The 24847-nt window shown below is 34.6% G+C and overlaps 1 protein-coding gene across 4 annotated transcripts in view; it reads left to right on the forward strand.

The window, feature by feature from the left end:
* GPATCH2 (G-patch domain containing 2) overlaps window positions 1–24847 on the forward strand; it is a 169374-nt gene that overhangs the window by 5067 nt on the left and 139460 nt on the right. For 3 of the 4 annotated variants that reach the window (XM_024739203.1, XM_024739204.1, XM_024739205.1), the window contains exons 2-5: window positions 4660–5379; window positions 10469–10530; window positions 13563–13745; window positions 14225–14304. In XM_024739203.1, the coding sequence (XP_024594971.1) occupies window positions 4660–5379; window positions 10469–10530; window positions 13563–13745; window positions 14225–14304 (1045 nt within the window). Of the gene's footprint in view, window positions 1–4659; window positions 5380–10468; window positions 10531–13562; window positions 13746–14224; window positions 14305–14431; window positions 16463–24847 lie in introns of those variants that run through there. The other variant, XM_024739206.1, reaches the window with a different exon arrangement.

Here is a 24847-nt window from a genome sequence, read left to right on the forward strand (position 1 = left end):
AAAAGCTAACATGAATATCAAGGTATGCTAATTCCAAAACTATTTTCTTCTTAAGCTTGTGGTAGTAATAGTATATATTCATCAGCATAGTTCTTGACTATGTACTGTTGGTTCAGTGTTTTTGTACTCACTGAGTTTTTATTCTTACAGAATCTAACACGTAAACCGTTATTCCCTTAAATTTTTGAAGCCAATTGAACAGTTGTATTTAGCAATAGGTACCTTTTAGCACTCCACTCCTAAAATTACTTAACTTTGTAGAAGATCTAGTCTTTTACAGAGATGAAGATGAGAATTTTACCATGTACGAGGTGGTAAAGAGTTTAATTTTTTTTTCCTTAACTAGATATGTGAAAGCTGTAGTCGATTACCCTTTAGGTATATCTGGAAGATTTTTGTTTTATAATGAACTTGGTGGGTTTATTCAGTAGACACACATGTCCATCCTCTTGTTATAGTTATTTTATCAGTATCCAGAAAAGGAAATTATTCCCTAATTTTCCTATATATGCTATATTTTTCCCTTCTAGGAATAGTAGTTATTGCCAATACAGGCTTCAAAAAAGTAATAATCATTGACAAAATGGTTAGTTGTTGGTTATTGGGGGGAGTTTGTTTTCTGGGCTTTCTTGGACTTTAACTCCTGCTATGCCTGCTTCTACATTGTTGACTCCCTTTGAGGCCCTTGGTTCTTCGGTCAACTTGTCAGTTCTTTGAGGACATAGGAGCAGTAACTTAGGAGTAGGGCAGCTTCCTGATTCTTCTTCCTTGAACCAAAAAGATTCAAAAAAACCCTTAACCTCAGTGCAGTGTTTTCTACATTAACTCATCTTCCTCACTCTAGAGCATACATTGTTTAGGAAGCCCTTTTCTGAATTAATTAGAACTCGGTGTTAAAGGAAGCCAAGGAGAGAAATTCACTCATTTTACTGGATGTTTAATGTTGCCTGGAGGAGGACAAACAAACAAACAAACTTGACCTTTGGCCAAATATTCTTACCTGAAACTGGCATATCAATTTCTGGGTTGATCATACATTTTATAGATTGCTCAGCATAATATAATACCACCTGAAAAAACAAAATGCTTATCTATTCAAGTCATTTCCTTTTACAAAATCCAACTTTATATAAATAGTGGGACTGTAATTTTATTCTATTCATTTGGACTAGCTTGAGAAAACGATTAGTGAAGTGTTCTCTTAGACATTATACTCAGTGCAAACTATTCCCAAAAGATTTCATTTCCATTGGGTTCCAAATGGAGAGAAATTGTTTTATAAATGTGAATATAAAACTTACAAATTAGCTAAGTGGTAATTCACTGGATTTTACTATAATTCAGTCTTTAAAACTATGGTTGCTTAATAAACATAGATTTTTGTACAGAAAAGTTAACATATTTCCAGTTTTCGCCTCCAGTAAGAAAGGGCTTATTTAGGAAAATATCTTTAGGATAGAATGTTTCCGGGCAATGGTCTTCAGTAACTGCCAAGGCAAAGGAAATAAATGAGCTATTGATCATGTGATGGTCTCTTATAATGACTATTTCTGTGAAGCTTATTGATGCCAGTTTTACCTGAGAGGTGTAAGTGAAGCAGCTTGACTAGCTGTAATAGTACTGGCTCATTTACAGGGGTTTTGGTTGAGATTGACTTGCAGGACTCTGGTGAGTTGAAACTAAAGGGGAAAAAGTGATTTGAACTCTGAATGTCACTTAAATGTATTTTTTCTATGTTTTTATAGGGGTTTTTTTGAAAAGCCTTTTAAAGTAGTTTTTTCGTTGATTCATGTTTGAATCACATCATGGAATAAATTAGATTCTTCTAGTTAAAATACTTTTTATTTTCTCTTAAGAAAATCAATATAAAATCAGATAAGGCTGGCACAATTTTAATAATGTTATTAAGAAATTTTGCTTTCATTTTTAGTAATAGTATTGGTTATATTTGGTTAAACTGCATTAGTCACAGCAGTATAATGAATTAATTTAAATGAAATTAATGAATAGTATCAAATTTCAGTAGATTAAATCTGATGTGCTAAGCTTTTTCTAATGTTAGGACCATTACATTTTCTCTTCTAAAGTAAAGCACTAAAGTTTAACTTCCAAAATAACCTGCAATTTTAGTTGGAGATTATATTCATGCATTGAGTTAATTGATTTCATATTACTATTTAGAACCAGTCATTCACCCATTGATAAGAAAACTATTTCTTTAAAAAGTAAATTCCTCCAGAACCAGGTGATACTGAGTCTTCCTTTAGACAAAGGATCTTTATTGTAGTACATGTTAAACTGGCTTCCAGTGAATTTTTTTAAAGGTACAGTATTGTTTTCAGAGATAATAATTCTCAGACTACGTTTCCTCTAAAGAAGTAGTGTTAAAGGAAAAAAACAAAATATTCACTGCAATAAACGGAAAACAAAAAAGGCAATTATTAACATTTAGGTATTGAAATAAGATCCATTTGGCTTATCAATGTAGTTGGAATTGTAGCCCTTGTATTGGCTTAATGCTAATTCCTATGTGATGCATATTTCTCTCCATCAAATTCAGTGTTCTGAAACCCGAGTAACCTTTTAAAGGCAAAAAAAAAATTTTAGCGGCCCTCCAGAGTTCATTTATAATATATATATTTGAATCACCATGTTTTTGAAAAATGTTTGTCTATATAGACTTTTTGTTTATTCATTCAGAATGTCTAAGGAGATAGATCTGGAAAATACAAACCCACATTAACTGAAAGACAATGTCCTATTACTTAATTGCTCCCAGTGTGCCTTTTACTGAGGACTACATCACTGGTTCTTTTCGACTCACTTTCACCACCCAGCTGCCCAGTGCCTTATGTTGATTCAGGTCTCCCATCCCTTTTTTCTGTTCAGAAGAATACAATGCTTAACTGTGAGTCGTCAGCTTTACATAGATGCGTATTAAATCTGTCTCAACAATAAATAGTATCCCCTGCTGCTAAATCAATCATAAATAAAAATGCAAACCAGATACTGGACTTGTGTAGCTGTTCTTGGCTGTAGTTGAGTGAGCATTCAGGCTCGGGAACCAGATTGCCACAGTTTGAATCATGATTCTACCACTTCCTACATGTGTCACTTTGGGCAAGCCTACCTTAACTCTCTGTTTCTGTGTATTTCTGCTACCACCTTATAGGGTTATTATGTGAAAATGAAATGAGGTGATGCATATGAAACACTTAGAAATGAGCCTGGCACATAGTAAATACTCAAGTGTTGGAAGCCTTATGTGTGTTTCGTATTGTAAGTGTTAAATCCAGTTGAATCACACGTGTGTTTGTTTTCAAGTTATCATTAAAATGAAAAGATCAAGTTGAAAGTCGTTAAAGGGAACTTGTGAACACCTGAAATTATAGACTATAAAGATTGTATGTAGACCAGGGGTCAGCAAACTATGGCTGGCCATCACTTGATTTTGTAAATAAAATTTTATTAGAACATAACCATATCCATTCATTTCCGTATTTCTTATGATTATCTTGGCTTTACCATGAGAAAAGTTGAGTAGTTGTGACAGACACCTAATGGCCTGTGAAGCCTACAATATTTTCTACTTGGTCCTTTATAGAAAATTTGCCTACCCCTGCTATAGACTCTAGAAACTATACAGTCCTTTATAATCGAGAATATTTTGATCCTAGGTGCTTCTAGAACTCAGTTTAAGAAATGATTGTTCATGATCTTCATAAGAACGGTGCATATTTGAATTACCTGTAATGTTTAAAAAATAAAATCATGTGTCTGGGCCCTGTTGGGTTTGGAAAGGACCCATATAATTTACAAAGGTTCCCAAAGAACACTAATGTTTATCCCTGCTGACTAGTGGATGATTTTCTCACATAGTTCAGTTTTTTGTTTTTTGTTTTTGTAAGGCCTAAGAGACTTTATCAGAGTAATGGTAAGAAAAATGATGGGCCATTTTAGATCAGTGGGGCTCCAGGTTGAATACGAACAGAGTTTCCACTGCGCTCAGTTGCAAGATTAGTGTGGTCTCGATATATGCCTAGCGTTTGGTTAAATTTTCTTTTCACATATATTACAAACCTTGAACGTAGCTGCCTATCTTTCTGTCTGCCTCGCATGTCATGGCAGTGACTGGGTAGAGCATGTGGTGAGAAAAAGTTTGTATGTTTCCTTGTTTCCTTAGAAATTAGTGTGTGTGTGTGTGTGTGTGTGTGTGTGTGTGTGTGTGTGTGTGTGTGTATGGTGGAGGGGGACTGAGAAAGTTCTCTTTATTCTGTACACCTGCTCTGAAAACTGGCTTTAGGAAAAGGACAGGAGTAGACTAAGGTATGGTGATTTAAGCAGAAATAACTTTTCCATAATTAGACAGTAAAAATATAAAATCACTGGGCTCTTTCATTGCTGATATTATGCTTACTCTATCTTGAAGTAATTCCTGTGTTTAATAAAAGCACTTATACAAGAAAAAGCTTAAAAGTGAGTCAGAATATTTGGAACTGTAATATATTAGATAGGAAAATTAAGCAGCTTTTACACAGTTCTTTATAATAACTATTCATTCTAGTCAGATTTAGAATGAATTGTCTGCTGCAATAAACCAGGTTAATACGGTTGACCCTGACTATTTAAATTTTTTTTTCTTTCTTTCAAAAAATGTAGGCATTTCAGTCGAACCATGGAAGAACTGGTTCATGATCTTGTCTCAGCCCTGGAGGAGAGCTCGGAGCAAGCTCGAGGTGGATTTGCCGAAACTGGAGACCATTCTCGAAGTATCTCCTGCCCTCTGAAACGCCAGGCCAGGAAACGGAGAGGGAGAAAACGGAGGTCGTATAATGTTCATCACCCGTGGGAGGCCGGTCACTGCTTAAGTGAAGGCTCTGATTCTAGTTTAGAAGAACCAAGCAAGGACTATAGAGAGAATTACAATAATAATAAAAAAGATCACAGTGACTCTGACGACCAAATGTTAGTGGCAAAGCGCAGGCCATCGTCGAACTTAAGTAATAACGTTCGAGGGAAAAGGCCGCTCTGGCATGAGTCTGATTTTGCCGTGGACAGCCTTGGGAACAGAACTCTGCGCAGGAGGAGGAAGGTCAAGCGCATGGCAGTGGACCTCCCGCAGGACAGCGCTAACAAGCGGACGGTGACCCAGCCCCTCGAAGGCTGTAGAGATCAGGACATGGACCGTGACAACAGAGCTTACCAATGTCACGAGTTTACCAAGAGCAAGGTCAAGAAGAGGAAATTGAAAATAGTTAGACAAGGACCCAAAATCCAAGACGAAGGAGTAGTCTTAGAAAGTGAGGAAACGAGCCAGACCAATAAGGACAAAATGGGATACGAAGAGCAAAAAGTCTCAGACGAACTCATGAGTGAAAGGTGACTTTCCTATTCTCTAAGTCTAAAAATATGTCTCCACTGTTTGCCGTTGAATGTGTTTCGGATTTTAATTCTATTTTAAAATAATCATAAGTTATAATAATGGTAGTGATATTACCGTTTAACCGTGGTTATATTTACTTATAATTTATGATGTTTAGCACAAAGCAAAATTGCTTGTCTGATCTATGAACAGTCTTTTTGATTGTGTTATAATGACTTAATTTTCAGCTACAAAGAGAAAAGGAAATGGATTTTCAATGGGAAAGAATGCTTTTGAATAACAGCACATTTATAACTGTTAGAATTGCATTTATAATTATTTACTTGTTTAATTATAGAGCTCTAGCCGCCGGTGCTTTTTAGTGTCACGGTTCATCAGTTTATTCTGATTCCTGAGCATAAAAGTGGATACCACTTCACCGTGAGTGGCTAGATATTTTAAGAAGTCTGTAGATTGCTAGGAATTCTGATCACTTATGAATTGTAAAACCCAATTTATAGTCTAGAAGCTCCTGATCTTGTCATTAGACAAATGGGAGAAGCAGTAATCCTTTGGCAGTTAGTCTAATCTGTCCATTCTAGAAAAGAGGTATACCGCAATGATAGCTGTTAAGGACTGTTTTGACACCTTCAAAAGGTAAGTGATCACTTTTCTTTTACACAGAACTAATGTTACCTGCAGGAATGAGAAAACGTTGACACTGTTCATCCTTTTAAGCATGTCGTTGAAATCAAATGCACAACTATGGTCAAGAAAAAAATATTCTTTAAAAATGGTCTGGGAGAGAGTATTTGATTTTTAATTGGTAAGATTGGCAACATTTTAATCATGTGGATTGTGAGCTATGGATCTCATAAGCGTATATATATATATTTTTTTTTCTTTCCCCTTGTAAATGTGGTTACAGGTATGTGTAGGACCTGGTATAAGTTTATAGAATGGACCTTTTATTAGAGGTGGTTTGCTATTTATGTAATTTTCCTAAAGAACTAAAAATTACATAAATGTTTCAGGGAGGTTTTGAGAAGTTTATGGTACCTGCTTTTCTTCCAAGAAAGTTGTCATTTTTATACCGGAATGAGAATTATTTGTATGCAGGTATTGGGCCATTGTGACTGAGGACCATCCAGCTTGACTTGAAAGTAATTATCTTGCTTAGTTGCTGGGAGGGAGGGTGTGTGGCAGCTGAGATAGATCCTCAATTCTGTATTATTCACAGATTACCTGCTTTCTGGATTGATGGTATAAGCCCCTTCTTTTATTGATGTCTTCCTTTTATTGACAGACTGGACTAGAAATGAGATAAAACTCTCTTCATTTCTATTCATTGTAAAAATATTTGAGTATTAGGTGCCATCAGGCTACCCAGCAGTCAACAGGCTAAGTACAAATTTTCAAAAAGGATGTTTTCACTCTTGAATAAATTAAATTTATTTCCTCATATTTTAAACTTAGCTATACAGCTATTCTTTGTGGTCACTTAAGAGTTAGGTGCATATTCCCTTTGTGGGAAGATTGCTAAATATTTAAAGTATCTTCCCAACAAGAATAAGCATTTTTTGAGACCACTTCCAAAGCTTTTCTGTTATAAAAAGCTATATATTGCCTTGGAACTGATTTATAGATAAGAACGGAACTACTTCACTCTGTGTGTGTGATTTAACACACATCTGAATAACTGCTGTTTACTGTTCACCACTCATGGTCCCAAGACAAATAAGACAGCCCCGGTTCTCTTCAGCCTCATAACCTGGAATAGCCAAACAAGCAAATGATGAAAAAGAAATGTGCTGAGTGGAAGGTACTGGTGAGGGAAAACTTCCTAAAGAACTGTGACTGAAAGCCTTGTTCAGATATCGAGGAGTTAAGGCGGATCATCTCAGGTAGAGGGAATAAGTTATGCAGAGACATGGTTGTGAAGCGAGTGCTATGTATGTGGGAAAGTATAGGTAATGTAACTGCATTACATAAAGTGGGAACGGAGGCTACAGCAATAATTGTGTTTTGAAGGCCTGTGTGCAATGGTAGTTTGGATTTCATCATACAAGTAATGGGAAGTCAGTGAAGAATTTTTAGTCAATTAGATTTATATTTTATCAAGATACCTGACCTTGACAACAGTGGCTCGTCTAGTTTTGGCTGACCTTCCAGCCCATCCTTAAGAGGGAGGTGAATTACGGCAGCAGTAGTAGAGGACAAAAAAATATATAGGAGCAGTTTTAAGAGTTGGAATAAGTGGAAGGTTGGCTGCCTATATTTTTGGGAGGATGCATGAGAAAGAGGAATCTCAGATGATGCACAGGTATCAAGAATAGGAAATGAACAGATTGGGGCAGGGGATTGGGATTGGTATCCATGCATTAATTCAGCAAGCATTCATGGAATATATTCTCCTCTAAATACTGTGCTATAAAAGTCATACTAAAAAACGGTGGGAAGAGGTGTCCTTGAAGATAAGCCATAATGACCCTCAGCTCCTGAAAATGGAAAGCCTTGCTTCTGTTTAAGTTCTTGTTCTGATTTATTGTACCCACTAACAACTACATGATATACTTGGAGCAACTAGCTAGATGTCAATTAGATGAAATGTAAATAAGGAAGCATGTTGTTTAAAACACGTGTAAAAGCATCTCAAAGTAGGCCAAGGATCGTTAAGGGCTAAGAGCTGATCTTAGAGAGGGAATTCTGATTTTCTTGTATCTTTAAGAAGAACAGCAGAGAAGAGAGAGGAGATAGGGATACCTCTTGGAGAAAGGACATAAACAAAAGGACCAGAGATGGGGATGGGAAGAATTTAAGTGGGAGCCCATCCATGGAAAGCCTTGATGACTAAATTTAAGCCTATAAATCTGAGGAAGTAATTTAAGAATATTTTTTGAATTTAATTTTTTTATACAGCAGGTTCTTATTAGTTACCTATTTTATACATAAGAATTTTAATAGACTTTTTTTTTTTTTTACACACAGACATATATGCACCTGTGTGTTTTATAAACTTTCTTTTAGAATAGTTCTAGATTTACGGAAAGCTTGCAAAGATAGCACAGTTTCTGTATACCCTGTTCCCATACATCCTACACCCAGCTTCTCCTATTAGTAATATCATCTGTTTACTATGGTACATTTGTCAGAACTAATGGGCCAATGTTGACACATTAACGGAAGTCAATACTTTATTAGAATTTCTTTTGTTTTTATTTACTGTCCTTTTTGTGGTCCAGGATACCATAATATTTTTAGTCAACCAGTTATGTTTTGAAAAGATGAAGCTGGCTATGTGTAGAATAGATTAAAGGGGGTAAATCTGAACTCAGAGAGATTGGAAGACCATTGAAAAAACAAATAAATAAAGGCACATAGATTCACAGCCCTTTATCTGCAAATCTGAATCCTGAAAGCTGTGAAAAACTAATTAATTTGTGGCCAGACCTAACTTGACCTGTATTTAACATGGATATTCCTTCATTTAATTGAAAAAATATATTAATATGTTTGATTATGAAGTGCTACCCCAGACTCCTCTTAGGCATTTTAGAATGTACCTTTCTAAAGTGTAAAAATGTATGAATTTTAAATAATTTTGCCTCGAGGGTTTCAGAAAAAGAATTTAACCCAATGTGTGTATGTTAAGGCCCTTTATTAGAGTTGTGTTGATGAGGGCGGACGAGAAAGCACTACTCAGTCACAGAGAAAAAAAAAAATCCATAGTCGTTTGGTCAGCTAAATAGCAGAAAGATTCTGAAATGTTTTTAATAGTCTAACACCACTATGTATAGAAGAGCATACCTGTTTGTAAATAAGAAAATATGTATTGATATGATGCTTTTAAAAACTATTGTTTTCTTTCCTTAACATATGTGCAGGATAGTTTCGTACATTCACTTAATTTGAAGAAAGTTAAAGAAAAAGGTACTAATTCAGTTTCTTGGGAGAATGTGCCACTTAAATTTTTATACTTTTTGTTTATATTTATTTTAAAAAAATCAAACAAAATCTGAAATGATATTTTGTATTCAGAAAAAGTATGTGGATTTAGAATTTCATCTAGAATTTTAATGCTGAACTCCCAATTGAAATATTTTAAAACAGATTAGGATGCTTTTTTTTTTTTTTTAAACTAAGATTACAGAATTCTCCCTGTTGATGGAAAAGTATTATAACTTAAAAATCACCTGGGGCGATTTCCTGATTGGTTAGAATTAAGAATTACAGTAAAAAGAAAGTATATGAGAATTTTTAAGAACATCACTCAATATTGTTTAAAAACTAAACCCCTTATTATCTGACCTTGTCCTTATGGTTTTTTTAACTAACTAGACTCTCATATAAGCATCGCTTCTGATAAAACTAAGTGACAGTTTAATTCATGTCAGTTGAATATTTACTATTTATTTTCATTTATATGTTAAGTTTGACTCTGTATCATACTCTCCAACTTCTGTGGAAATAATAAGAAGTATATATTTTTGTATACTTCCTCCTTAATAATTGGCAATATTCATTTTCTGCTCAGAGAGACCTGAGCTTTGATTTAATGGATTGTTACCATTGTAAACTTCTTTCCTCCTTGCCAAATAATAGAGTTGTTGGGAATTCTTAAGTAATGTCTCTTCTGGAATATTTGCAAATATGGCTATGAAAAGTAATTCTGTCCCAGGCCCTTGTATTTATTTCATGTGCTGAAGAAAGGCTGAGCCTGCTTTTGATTGGGACTTTCCCCATTTCATTCCGCAGTGGTGTTCAGGGCTCAAGCTGAATTGCCTGGAATAAGAAAGGAGCAGTAAGCATTTGATGAAAGCAGATAATAAAGTGCATCAATTGTGTCAGCACCTCGTTGCAGTCACATCTGGCTTGCTGTCAGAGTCCCATTAGATTCCTGTGGTTTTATGTGCCAAAAATAATATGCTCTGTAGTTAATGGAACCGAGATATTTGCAGTTTGATTTAAAAAAATCATCTTATTTTCTTTCAGATCTTTGTCAGGCTCAAGTTCCATCTCTGAGCTGCCATGTCTCTTTAAAATTTGACAACTGAGAGATCAATTGTTCTTTTGATCTGTTTTTTTTTTTCTTTTCCCTTATTTTAGTGAATCCAGCAGTCTCAGCAGCACTGATGCTGGTTTGTTTACCAATGATGAGGGAAGACAAGGTACTGAGATGCTATTTTTTTATCTCTTTGCGAAAAATGCCTTCATTCTTAAGTTGTGCTTATTACTAGTTGTTTCATAAATTGATGACTGCAATCCATTTACCTTAGTGCAATCCACACACTGCTTAGTGGGCTGGGGTTTAATTATCTCCAAAAGCTAGTCTGTGGAGCTATAATGTTAAGGAAGGATTATCTTCCTTGAGAAAACTTTACATACCTCAAGTCTTTTCAATTTTGTCTCTTTTAGCAAGTTCACAAGACCCTGGTTCTCATTCTCCACCTGGTTCCAAATGTATTTAATTCTGTTTAAGCATTAATAAAGGTGGATTTGCAAGTCATTTGTCATTTTTATTCAGCTGTGACATTTATTCATCCTATCCAGTTTGTAAGTAATTAGACCATTTTCCTGAATTCAATATTGTACACTGTTAAACAGTAATGTCTTTCAACTTACATCTTTCCCATCTTTGAAATTTCCTGAAGCTTTTCACACTTTAACGTGGCATTATTTTGAAACTACCTGTCCCAGTAGAAAATATGAAAACCTTACTAAGGGGGCAGGATACATACATACGAATACTTATCATAAGTGTTTTCTTCCTTTCTTGAGATCTTTAGAGGAAAGCAGTAATTTCTAAGGGAAAAAAAAAACCCACAAAATTTTTTTAAAATTATAAATAGTTTAATGATGTTATGAAAAAAGGATAAAATAATAGCTGCGCCACATTTTTTTCTTAGTCTTTTCCTCCTCTTGGCTGTACAAATTAAGTAAATTAAATTATTATTCCTTTTTGCTTACTTGTAAACCATCTGTCCCTGATAAATAGATACATAATTGTTTTGAAGACCGTAGACTTCACTGAAATACGTTAGAACCTCAGGGCTAAGAGTAGCTTGACTACCTTGATAATATACCTAAATTCTTGTTAAAACACCTATGTCTACCCAAAGTTATGTTATAAACATTGCCTTTGGTAATGAAATGAAATGAAAACACTTTAAAAAAAAATAACGTTTTGACAAGCCTATCCATCTTTGAGAAGCATTGGATGGCTTAGAATAATCTGCTAGCATTTATTGTGAGCCTATCATGTTTCATATTGCTAATTGCTTTTTTACATTTAACTTACTTTAAGTTCTTGTTTGATTCTTAATACAGCCCTATGAGATCTCCCCCTCTTTTTTTTTCCAGATGATGAAACCCAGACTAATAAAGTTGAAGTAACTTCCCCATTGTTACAAAACAGTAGAAATCTAATTGTTCTGTCTGACTTTAGAGCCCAAGTTCTTAATCTGTAGCTATTTGATTTCTGTATTAAGAATAAAGTTGTATATCACATCAAAAATAAAATAACCCCATTTTTCTATTATAATGTTGTCTAATTGGAATTAAGATCTAGGGTAGTCAGTTTCAAGTGACTCCCTTTCTTTTCTTATGCTTGTACCTGACCTGTGAACTCCTACTATAACTCTCAATGAAAGTACTAATATATTTGTGCTTTGAATTCTTGTTGTTTTAAAAAAATAATTTTTATTAAATCCTCAATTGAAATAAACAGGTGACTTTGGTTTTCCAAATGGTTTAAATTTTTAACTCCCTCATAATTCTAAATACAGCCATTTCCCATAAAATCATTTTCAATGGAAGTTTAAGGGTTTTTTTTTAGTTTGTGTTTTAAAACATCTGTAGTAAGAGATTTTGGAAACCAGAAATCTTCTGTAAAGGGAAAAAGTTTACAGCAGTTGTGACGACCCTCTTAGAAGCTAGTAGTTTTTCTAAGAATCGTGAAGAAGACTAATGAATCTCAGATCATATTCAAAATGTTATTTGTCTCTTATTTTTAAAACCATCTGCTTTTCTGTTTTTGCTTTCTTTGAGGTTTTTTTTGTTTTGTTTTTTTGTCTCCATATACATCTCTTTATTATTCCTTTTTTAAAAAAATACAAAATACTGTTGATTTGGGGGCTTCCCGGGTGGCGCAGTGGTTGAGAGTCCACCTGCCGATGCAGGGGACGCGGGTTTGGGCCCCGGTCTGGGAAGATCCCACATGCCGCGGAGCGGCTGGGCCCGTGGGCCACGGCCTCTGAGCCTGCGCATCTGGAGCCTGTGCTCCGCAATGGGAGAGGCCACAACAGTGAGAAGCCCACGTACCGCAAAAAAAAAAAACAAAAACAAAAATACTGTTGATTCACACCAAGGGCACATTTCAAAGTGAATTTTAAATTGATTGTTACTTCATGGTTACACTGAAGGATGGTCCTAGAAGTCAGACTTACTATGAATAGGATTCTATTTTAAAAATACCTTGCTTGTAGAGGTTCAGTGTAGTTTCTCTGTAAACTCTGTAGTGTTGTCACTTTTCATTTAAAATCAACTTTTTCACAACTATTTCTTAATGAATTTAGATTAATTTCATTTAGTCACATCTGTTCATGATTGTTTCCCCTTTTGCACTCCATAGAAATCATGAAATTAAGCTAATTATATACCATTATCAGCTGCAAAGAACGAGTTCTATCATTTTATACCATTTAATTCCTGGCAGGAGATTTATTTTTCCTTAATATGGAAAGGGTAGTAACTTAACTGGATTTCCCTACAGTTTTTGCCAAAGGATTAACCAGTATATTATTGGTTTTCACATTTTTAAATTGGTTCTGAAACATAACATTTTATGTTATTGTTGATGGAAGTTCTTGTTATAGTATTAAAAAAAATTTCTTAAGTGAAACCATGGTGTAGAATAAAAAGTTTTCTTTATAGATTATATAGATGATTGCCAGATAAAATACAGGATCCCCAATTAAATTTGAATTTTAGACAAATAATTATTTTTTAGTACATGTAGGACCCATTTCGTATTTGGACGTATACTAAAAATTTTGTACAAATACTATATATTTATATTAAAAATGAATCATCTAAAATTCAGATTTAATTACCGTCTTGTATTTTTTAAATCTGAATCTGACAACTCGGTTTATTTGGATGATAAAACTGAATCTATCGGGGATTTCTTGTATTTGCACAGGTGATGATGAGCAGAGCGACTGGTTTTATGAAAAGGAATCAGGGGGAGCTTGTGGCATCACTGGAGTCATTCCCTGGTGGGAAAAGGAAGATCCTACTGATCTGGACAAAAATTTACCAGATCCTGTCTTTGAAAGTATCCTAACTGGTTCTTTCCCCCTTATGTCACATCCGGGAAGAAGAGGTCAGTAGCACTGCCTGAATGGTGGATACAGGGGACATAGAGTCAGTCTAGGAATAGTCGTTGAAAGAGGAGGTGCTAAATGGAAATGAAGGACTCTAGACACAAGATGCTATGAGGAAACATGGTGACCAGCAATTCAGCTCCCACTGAATTCTCATGCTTTCAATTTATTAGGAAGGTTGACTTGCTTTCTTGCTAGGCCCATGGTAAAAACGTTGAAATGATAGAAAGATAAATTGGGAGGAAAGAAAAACCCTGGATAATCCTCTAATGCTTAAACAATTGGTTGTCATGTGCTGGCTGCATTAAAACCCTACTAGGCATTGGTTCGGATCTTTTAAGTGTGAATTTTGCCTCTTCCCCACTACTGTTCAATACATTTCCCCCTCCAACTGACTTTGAATTCTGAATTGATAGGATCTTATTCCATGCTCCAATGATCATAAACCCTCCTTCAACTGAGGACTTTGATTTTCCAGGTTTCCAAGCCAGACTCAGTCGCCTTCATGGAATGCCTTCCAAGAATATTAAAAAATCGGGAGGGACCCCAACTTCAATGGTAGGCATGCTTTCTTGTTTACTTCTCATGTTTGGAAATGTATCCATTTCTATGGAATAAAAAGCCACATCCTCATCCTTTATTCATATTCTAATGTTATACTTAAAAATAATCCATTTTTTTGTAGGCTACAAACTGGACCAGTGAGATTCCCCTATAAACCAAATCTTCTAATGCTAATAAATTAGTTACGTTTTGAACATCTGGGGAATGACATTCGAGGGAACCTGGCTCCTGTCCTCTTCCCCTGGAGGAATATCACTGAAGTGAGAGCCTCTTTGATGAAAAGATGGGGCTGTTTTTGCTGGAGGACTGGTATTCTTCCTTTAGTCAGAAGTGAACCTGATGGGGGAGGCTTTTAGGGATCTAGGTTGGCCCAGGGTGGATAGAAACTACTGTAAATCTTATATATTTTTCTCTTTTATGATTTTTTTTCTACATTGAAACCATTTATGTATCACTTGCTTTGCCAAAATGCTAACAAAACCTAGAGAATTAAAAACTTCCAGATCTCACATCAGTATTCCTTAATGTTTATATTGTGACTGGATAAGAACTCATTTTTACATATCTGACTGTTGTAAATTTAAAAACATGATGCGTTGACGTTTATGGTTCATTTTTAGAGAAATCTTATATAGCCAACATTATTTAAAATATTTGCATTTTACTCAGGGTATTTTAACAAGGGCTAAGATGAGTAATAGGTAAGGTTGATAATCTGCTAGAGTTTGTATTTTGTTCGTTTGCTTTCTACTTGGATAATCTGCTCTGTATTGCAAACCCATTGTATTTTATAGTACAGTTTTTATTGTACTTGGAAAAATCTTAGTTTTAAACTAGTCACGGTGATAACTAGTCTGTGCTAGTGGAATCATTTACTCTTACCTTTTAAATTATCTTCTCTGTCTGATACCTGAAACCGTCAAAATGATCATTCTTGCTTAGAGCGTATTGAACTCATGTGAAAGCTGGTATTTCAACAAATACTGTATGACTGAATCATATTGTCATGTTTAAAAGTGAGAGCTGCTTACACATCCTTAGAATGGCAAATGTGTGTGTCACTGTGAGTGTCAAAAATACTTGCATGAGCTCATTTTCACCAAGCAGAAGGGAAAATGTAACATTTCTATTGATGGTATAATTTAGATACTACACTACATTCAGCCCAGTTCTTCAAAATGGTTATATTAAAATGATTAATATTTTTATTAAGTTCTTATAATCGATGAAAATTGTGATTTAATACATGTATTTTTATATTATTGTATGGATTGATTGTTAATTCAGCATTTAATGGCTAATTTAAATATGATGATTGGAAAAGAAACTTAAAGTTGACATTTTCTTTACCTAAAGTTACAATCTGAAAGATTCCAGCAAATGTATTAAGTAGGAATGTGTGACATCTTTTAGATTGCTTGTCTAAGCTGGAGAGATTAAAAGTGATAAAGTGCAACTTTGAGTCTCTTTACCTTTGCATATTTAAAGTGATATTTTAGAGGGACATTAATATGGTATTCGGTCATTGTAAGTAAGCTTTTTTTGTGCTATGTCCTTTGGAGTGAAACTTCGTGATTTTTTTCCTGAATTTACATAAATGTTTTTATTTTGTATAACGACTGTCTTTTAGATCTGAATAAGTCACTTCAAAACCTTGGCCTATAAACTTTGCCTTACCAATCGTGAAGCTAGATGAATGCTATCTAGCTCTTGGTTCAGTTTTACCGATTTTTATTTTTGGTTCACTGCTTGCTTGAGCATAGCTGGGATTTGTAGCCCATTTTCTAGGCTTATTGCAATCTCACTGTGGTATTTTATAGAAGCTATTACAACTGATAGGCTAGCTTCATGGTATTGATGATACATGGCTTAACCATAGTAAAAGCTGCCTTCCCTCTCTCAATTGTAAAAAGGTGATTAAGTTTCACTTGATGGAGATATACTATATATGGTGTTTATCATGGAACTAGTGCATTAGGCCACAAACTGTTTTCCTGGTCCATGTTTTTTGTATTCAAAATTTTGCTGAAGACAATGGGCTCCTTCAGGTTTTCTTTCTTTCAATTCTGAATTGTCCTTGTTTGGAGTTTTAAGTACTGTAATCTTTTTTTTTTTTTTTTTTCCCAATAAAATATCTGACTTGGGCAAGAAAGGTAAGAGTTCCAATTTGTGCTGATATTTTTAAATTCCTATGCTAAGCTTTTTGTTGTTGTTGTTGCTTGTACTGTCCCTATTACATGTAACCATCTAGTCTTAAAAATCGTAATCTCATGAAACAGTCTTCTTTAAACAGTATCTCTGACATCCGTTAGTAAGAAATGAAACTTAATTCCTTAGACTTTCACATTGGAAAGCCAGATTGCTTTTAAGAGAGATGAGTTTCCTGAGCAAAGTCAGACACATGTAGCTGCAACCCATTAAATGGAATGACAGCATAGGGTTTCTTTTTCTTAAACAGATGGGTGATGACTACAAAAAATAATGATGTTCTTTGAAGGAAATGACAGAAGGAGAATCTTTTACTGAAATATTAATGTAAACATTTTTGGAGAAAAACTTTCAATCAGAGTTTTCATTATTCACCATAGTAATGTTCTATAAAGTTGCTGGCAACACTGAATTAGAGAATGCTGAACCATTGCTCCTGAGAGAAACGCAGGGTTATGTTCCTGTGAGCCTTTGGTCGTGACATTTTCATCATTCGATCAATGCATAGCCTTGTTTTATGTATGGTTTCGTTTAAAAACACCTTATTTAACATATATTGTGGCTCCATTCACATTGAACTCATGACCAACAGCGTTATAGCTTGTGCCTGAACAAAGCTTATCTAATACGTGTGTTTTCTCCGTAAGGCACAGCACAGCATTCTTTGTGCTTTAGCAGCAGCAAACAGCACTGCAACCTTATGCCTGGGGACCATTTAACACAGCGAATCACCAAAGAAAGCGCGAAAAGGTGGAAAACATGGCACTAAATAAACCACAAAAAGGACACTTGTTTACGGTATTAAGAGCTGAAAACAAGAAAGCAGTGTTGCCTTGTTTGACTTCAGTAGTGCATGCACATGTGCCTCAGGTGACTCAAGTTTTTCATTGCTTTTCTCACGTCTGTGAATGACCGTGAAAGCACTATGAGTATTGATTTGGGGGTTACAAATAAATTTTAGTGGATATGCAAATTTGCACATGTAGGACCTACAAGTTGGAGTGAGGATCGACTCCAGTTAGTTTTGTAGAAGAGCAAAGTGATATTGTAGAAAATTTACAGATTTTGAAGTCAGACGTTGGTGAATCCCCACTCTGATCCTTCTTTTTACTTGTAATTACAATTTGAACCTCATTTTCTCTTTCTGGTAAATGGGGACAGTGATTACTTTGCAGAAGTGTTGTCAGGATTAAATGAGATTGTGTTTCCATAATGGGTCCAGCACCATCTTTATCACATAGTGTATATTAAATAAATGATAGTCACACATATTATTAGATATATTAAACACAGAAGCTCATGTTGCAAAGAACGGTTGGATCATGGGTCAAAGCGCAGAATTTTAGACTTTAAAACTTATCTGTCCATATTTTATATATAATATCCCTTCATGTTTAATATTTAAAGTGCTTTTGATTGCAGCCTTTTGTGTTTCTTTTGTACCTCATTCATATTTGAGCCGGCCCTTGTGTTTAATATGGTCTGTGAAGAATAATTTTGAATGAATTTTAAATTGACAGACACTGCATCGAATCTCAAAACTTAACTGCAAACTAAAAAACCTGTTCTAAATTTCTCCTCTCCACCCCACCTACCCCAACCGCCGCAATTATTAAGCTGTTTACTTGTAGAAAGACCGGCACTGTTTAGGAGGTTTTGGTCCAGAGTTATCTGATTCTTAAAAGTAATTTTGTCCATGTACATGAAGGGAGAATCCAGATAAATTCCTGAGAATTTAATGTTAAGAGGAATTAACTATTGCTGTCCTTCTGTTAGAATAAGGCACTAGGTTATTGGAGCCCAACTAATCAGCCTCTTATATTCACCTCTTTTAGGAGAATTAAGGAAATAATAATTATGGGGCCATTATCCAGGAGATTCAGCCTGACTCTCTTGCATTTCCAGAATTTGTGCATCAGGTACAATTCAGAATGATAATCTTCAGAATAATGAACCGTCCCAGAATCAGTTTTGGGATACTGTACTGGCAAAGTGAATCCGATTAACCTGACTTAAGCGTAGCATTTAAGTTAGCTGAGATGTGCTACCCCTAAGCATCCTAATTAATCAGCGTGTTCTGTGGATGAGAGATCTTGATCTTCTTTTCTCGAAATGGATGGTCTTTCCACAGTGTGACATTTATCTAAATTAGCATTCAAATTGAGTAGTCTGTTGAAAGATCAGGAAATAAATGGCTCCATTTAAAATATAGTACCTGAAATCCAACATAAATATTACATAAAGAATTGTACATAAGGGTCATAGGGTTCTGTCTTGAGATTTTATAATTGTTTCAGTCCAGTTTTTTTGTATGGTTGGAATGAGAAAAAGTATAATGGTGATGGTGGTGCTGGTTATTCTAGCAAAGAAAATGAATCTGATTTTATTGACTATTTAATACATGTTTATCAAATTTAAATATTCGAAAAAAAATGTGAACATCAATCCTTAATCTAAATTGTCATGCTATACAATAAGCATATTGTTTGTATTCAACAATGCAGTAACATATCTGTTCAGACGCGAGTCAATTCTGTAAGAGAAAGGAATATTATAATATTTTTCCCTTTTATGACGTCATAGAAGACAGGATTTCATGAGTGGCATATTGATAATGATACTATAGTGATTTACTCTGTATGTCTTACTCAACTGTTGTTTTATTGTTTCTTAGGATACTAGAGTAGAAATATTTAGTCCGATTTATAGCCTTTTACAACAGGAGGCCCATTTTAAGTGGATTTGGTTTAAATAAGGGAACTACATAAACTTTTCTTTTAGCCTAGTCTAAGATAAAGGAGAAATTTTATAACAGAAAACAGACCTAAAATGATTTTTTAATATATTCCCAGCATATGTCTTCAACTGTAATTTGACCATGTGCTAACTAGTTATCTAATATTTTTCAATGGAATTCAATAACTAAATGCTTAATTATAATCTCTGTGAATTGATATTCATTTGTATCCTTTAAGCATTTTTGGATACTTTGCAGAATACAAAAAGAATACATATTTAGAATTTTTTATATTCCAAATATACATCGTATCATGTATATTCTGATCTGTTACTATGTATGTTAATAATTTAGTTCTTAATCTTATCTCAAAGTCAACATGAGCTCCACATTTCACACTAGAAACTTATATTTTTTTCTTAGAGTTTATTTTGAGATAAAGTAGATATTATATCATTGAAAAGTACTGCTTAATAGATTTATAATAAATATTTCTTTTACAGAAGACATTTTAACAGTGTCTCTTCTTTGAGTTAAAATTCTCTATTTCAATGTGATTATTCACAACTTTATATTTCATGTCGTATAAATTTAATATCCATACTTGATATTTGAAAATATGAATCTAACAAATTTTTATTCTGTCCCATTAAAAATAGTATCTGCATTAATAATGATATTTAGTTTTATTATATTGTACTTTACTAAAAGTAGAATATTTGTATAATATTTGTATTATATTACAATAATACATATATATTTGTATATAATGCAAATATAATATTTGTATTATATTACACTTTACTAAAAGTAGAATATTTGTATAATATATACAAATTCAAATAGTACAGGTATATAATAATACGTTCACTCATTCAGCAGGTATTTGAATGCTTATTCTGTTCTCCATATTTAGTCTTAAAAATCCTTTAGGAAAAATTATATAAACATATGTTCAATCTTGGTATTTTAATACTGTCAAATTTGGCCACATATACTTTTTCCTCCATCTATTTAAACTACTTATGGTTGCTTCTCTGATAACTTAGTACTAGAATTGCTTTGGCTTCATATATTGTTTTTCGGTTTGTGATGTTTCAGAAATCTGGAACCTGGCAAAGCGAATGTTAGCAATGAATGCAAGCACTTATTACAATGCTTACTATATGTCAGATACTTTTCTAAGTGCTATTTATATACTCTGATTCATTTAATCCTAAGAACATCCCTGTAATGTAGGTTTATGTTTACAACTTACACGTTTAACTTTCCTTTTACCATTAGTAAACCAGAATTAATGCAGTCTGGACATTTATTCTTTTGTCATGCTACTGATAAATAAAAAATAAATTCTCTTCATAAAAAAACCTTCCTTCCTACAAAATGCTGTTGGAAGTATGAGTTATTTTGAAATCCTTGCAGCATTCTTTGCTGTCTTGAATAGTGAGCACAGTCAAGGTGTGTGCCATAATAAAAATAATCATTAAAATGTTTACTGCTTCCATCAGGTTAACCACTGTGGACCCACATCCAACTTTCTAATCCTTTTCTTTGTTTCTCAGGTAGTTTTTGATACCTTCTTCTTGATCTCTAGCATTAGCCAGTTCAGGCCTGCTTCCTTGCTCTCTGTTTCATCTTGTTCTCCCTGCTTTGCCCTCCGTGGTTCTTCATTATCCCTCCAATCCTGTGTAACATGCCTGGCCTCTGTCACATTTCTGCTTCAGTTCAACTGTGATTGTATCCTCTGTATTTCTCTTATTCCTTTCCTCCCCTTTCTAATGGAACTTGGCAAAATTCTGGGTAGACTTCACACAGGAGGAAGATCTTTTAGCTGGGACTGCAAGTATGAGTTGGAGCTCACTAACTCATTGGGAATGGAGTTGGCAGACAGAAAAACATGAACGGGCAAGTCTAAGTTTGAAACAGCATGGAGTATTCGGGAAACTGAATCCAGTGTTGCTGAAATATAAGGTATGCTTGTGTTGAGTATACGGTAGACAGGGTTTGGTTGGCAAGGTAGGCAGGAGTTATATCATTTCAGACTTTTGCAGTCCGCGGGAATGCATGTGAACTGATGTAATATCTGGGGGGTTAAATGGATCAGATTTGTCTTTTGAAAGATCACATGGACAGTGGTATACAGCGTACATTGGGTGGTTACAAGTTAAGACTATATCAGGAGTCTAAAGCTCTCTAGCTGTTCCCCTAGGAGGTGGGATCCACAGTCGACTGAACCCTTTATTTTACCAGATCTGATTTTCTGATCAACCTTTGGGTAGCATCCATTCATTCAACAAGTATTTATTGAGCCTCTACTATGTGCTAGATACTGTTCTAGGTCTCGGGGATTACAATGGTGAATAAAGCAGACAAGGTTCCCTGGAGCTTATATTTTAGTAAGTAAAAATAAACTTGGTTGGGGAGGAGGGTGAGTACGTAAAAATGGCCATGGAGAAAATTAAACAGGGTAAGGTAATAGTGAACTACCGGATATGAAGGTGATTGGAGAGAATATGATTTGCAGGCTGGAATAATGTTCAGCCTTGGTCGATCTAGTGCCTTTTCTTCTCATTGCTTTTATTAACAACATGGGGAAAGAAACAAGAGTGTGCATTACTCACACCTGTTCATTCAGGAAGTTGGGTTATGTCCTAGACATCTCTCCTGATTCCAGACCAGGTTGACCACAGCTTTTAAATGTCCACAAAACGTGGGCCTGCAAATGGCAAAAGGACACTTTTATTTGTAAAGTACAGTATTACTTCTGGTGCTTTTGAATGTTTTGTTTTGTTTTTTATTTAAAGAAAGTTTGCAGGTGCCAAATATTTATATACTATTCTGGTTTTCCCCTTTAGATTAAATCATAATGTATGTTCAGAAATGTAATATTTTAATATTCTAATAGTTTTTCTCATGCTTTAATGGCTACTTAAATATTATGCAGGGCAACCAGTCTTTTGATTACATTTTTAAAGATCATGAAATGCCATGCTTTCTTTTCATTTTTTTCACATTGGTACTTGCATACAAGTTCTTAGGTCATTCACTTTATTAGTAAAAAAATGGCTTGTTTTAAGATTGATTTTTTTTTCTTTTTTTTTTGAAGAAATTATCTATGGACTTTTTAATGAATCTCCTTAAAAACATTGGATTGCAAACATTTGCGGTTTTAAAAAATACTTCTTATAAAGATTATGATACTTATCATTTAAATATTTTTCTTCTCTGTTGTATCCTAAGAAACATTTGCAGGGAACGTGCGGGTTCAGTCCCTGGTCTGGGAACTAAGATCCTGAAAGCCACACAGCACGATCAAAAAATAAAAAAGAAAAAAGAAACCTTTGCAATATGTTCTAAAACGCTCTTTTTAGAAATTAAGACTGCTGGTTGGTAACTATTTGACTCCATAAATGTAGACTGAAGACCCATTTCCTTGTTGCCTTTTTTTTTTTTTTTGATGTATGGCATGATTTTTATTGAGAAATATCTTATACAAAGATAGGTGCATAGGTGATATAAATGTATAGTTTACAGAATAACAGAAAAACAAATACCCGTATTGTCATCACCCACCTTCAGAAACAGAAGATTCTAATTCCTCTGTGTATCTCAACCCTCTGACATTAAAAATTACCACATGCATATGTATTCCTAAATCCTGTTTTGGTTCTTTATGTAAGTAGAATCACATTGATTGTCTTTTTGTGAGATATATTTTTTTTATTGAAGTATAGTTGATTTACAATATTGTGTTAGTTTCAGATGTATAGCAAAGTGATTCAGTTATGAATGTTCATTTTTTTCAGATTATTTTCCATTATAGGTTATTACAAGATATTGAATATAGTTCCCTGTGCAACAGTAAATCCTTGTGGCTTATCTATTTTATGTATAGTAGTTTATATCTGTTAATTCCATACTCCTAATTTATCCTTTCCCCCTCCTTTTCCCCTTGGTAACCATAAGTTTGTTTTCTATGTCTCCGAGTCTGTTTTTGTTTTGTATGTAGATTCATTTGTGTTATTTTTAAGATTCCATTCCTTGTTGCCCTTTAAAATTATGGTGACATTGCCAGAGTTCCCAATATTTTTCTTGGTTTCTTTTTTTTAATCAAAATCAGGGAAACAGAAATGCTGCAAACACTTCACTTTCTTCAAAGCTTCCACTCTGGTTTTCTGTCTTTTATGTTGTTGATAGAATTATTCTGATGGTCTATAGAATTCAGTTTTCTAGTTTGCCTTCAGATATGTCAGGTGTCTAATATCAGAAAAGTTCAGAATCAATGATGGGTAGAACACTTCCAAATAATATTTAACAGGTACTTTCTATATTGAAGTCACCTGCAAATCCTCCAACTGAAGGTCAATTTGAACAACTGAGAATTCACAAAGAAGTCTTATAAATAAAAGGGGTTTCCTGTACTGTAGTCTAATAATGCTTCTTTAAAAACTACATAATCCTGAAAATAAAGTTAATACTTAGATTTTATCTCATCCCATTTCATTTACATATATCTTTGATAGATTCTTTTAATTTTCTGATCCACAAATATGTTTTAAAGGAGTATTTTATATCATTTGTTGGATGAATAAATAAGTATATGTGACCTCTGACTCAGAAACTTGATGTCTTGCTTAATTGTGTTTTCAGCCATAGATTTCTTGGTTCAGCTGTATGCACATGTAAATGGTGGCTTGTGATCTGTTCATTGTGGGAAGTGAGATATGTCTTTGTCCCCCAGCACCTTGCAGTTTGGCTAGTAAAAATTAATTGGGAAAGGGAGAGGGAGAGAGAGAAGAGACCTAATGTTTGCTAAGGGACGCACTGATCCTAACTAGTTTTTCATTCTTCATCTAAAGTTTTAGTTTTATGTGTTATCTCTATCTTCCTCCACTCTTTCCACACCTAGACACGTCTGAATCTCATTTCTTTCCTTGTTTGTCATATTAACCCTTTCTTTCCAAATTTCATCTATCACTGCCCTAGTGTAGTTACTCCTAACCTTACATTTTGATAGTACATTAGTCTCCTCCCTGGTCTCTCTTCCTTCCGGTTTTCCTCCCTCTAATCCATATCACATGTAACTCCAAGGAAACATTTTTAAAACATGCTTATACCCTAGTCAAAAAATAGTTTTCACGCCTTTATCATCAAATTCAGGTTTGTTCCTTCTGACCTTCACTGCTTACCTGTGACCTATATACAACACTTCACTCCTTTCCAGATGGTCTTAGGTTCACAGCGTCCCCACCCCTCCATCAACCTTCCCTTACTCGGTCATATTCATTCCTTCTCTACATTTGCTCACAACAGTGCACCCCTCTTCTTACTGGTAGATTCATATCCTTCAAGGAACAGTTCAGGCTCCATACCTTTTTGTCAAAAGCTTCCCCAACTCCTCACACTTCAGAGATCACTGCATCATCTGAAATGCCATTGCATCTGCTGTCTCTGCCATTCTTTCATTCATTAGTGGGTGACCTTTCCATTTTATACTCTTACTCGTCTTCTTATGTTTGCATTGTGTCCCCAAGTACGTGTAGCACCCGAGTGACAGGGGTCCAGCTCCTAGCCCATAGTATGTGTTTAATA

The sequence above is a fragment of the Neophocaena asiaeorientalis genome, unplaced genomic scaffold, assembly GCF_003031525.2.
Source record: "Neophocaena asiaeorientalis asiaeorientalis breed wild unplaced genomic scaffold, Neophocaena_asiaeorientalis_V1.1 scaffold477, whole genome shotgun sequence".
Taxonomy (NCBI): domain Eukaryota; kingdom Metazoa; phylum Chordata; class Mammalia; order Artiodactyla; family Phocoenidae; genus Neophocaena; species Neophocaena asiaeorientalis.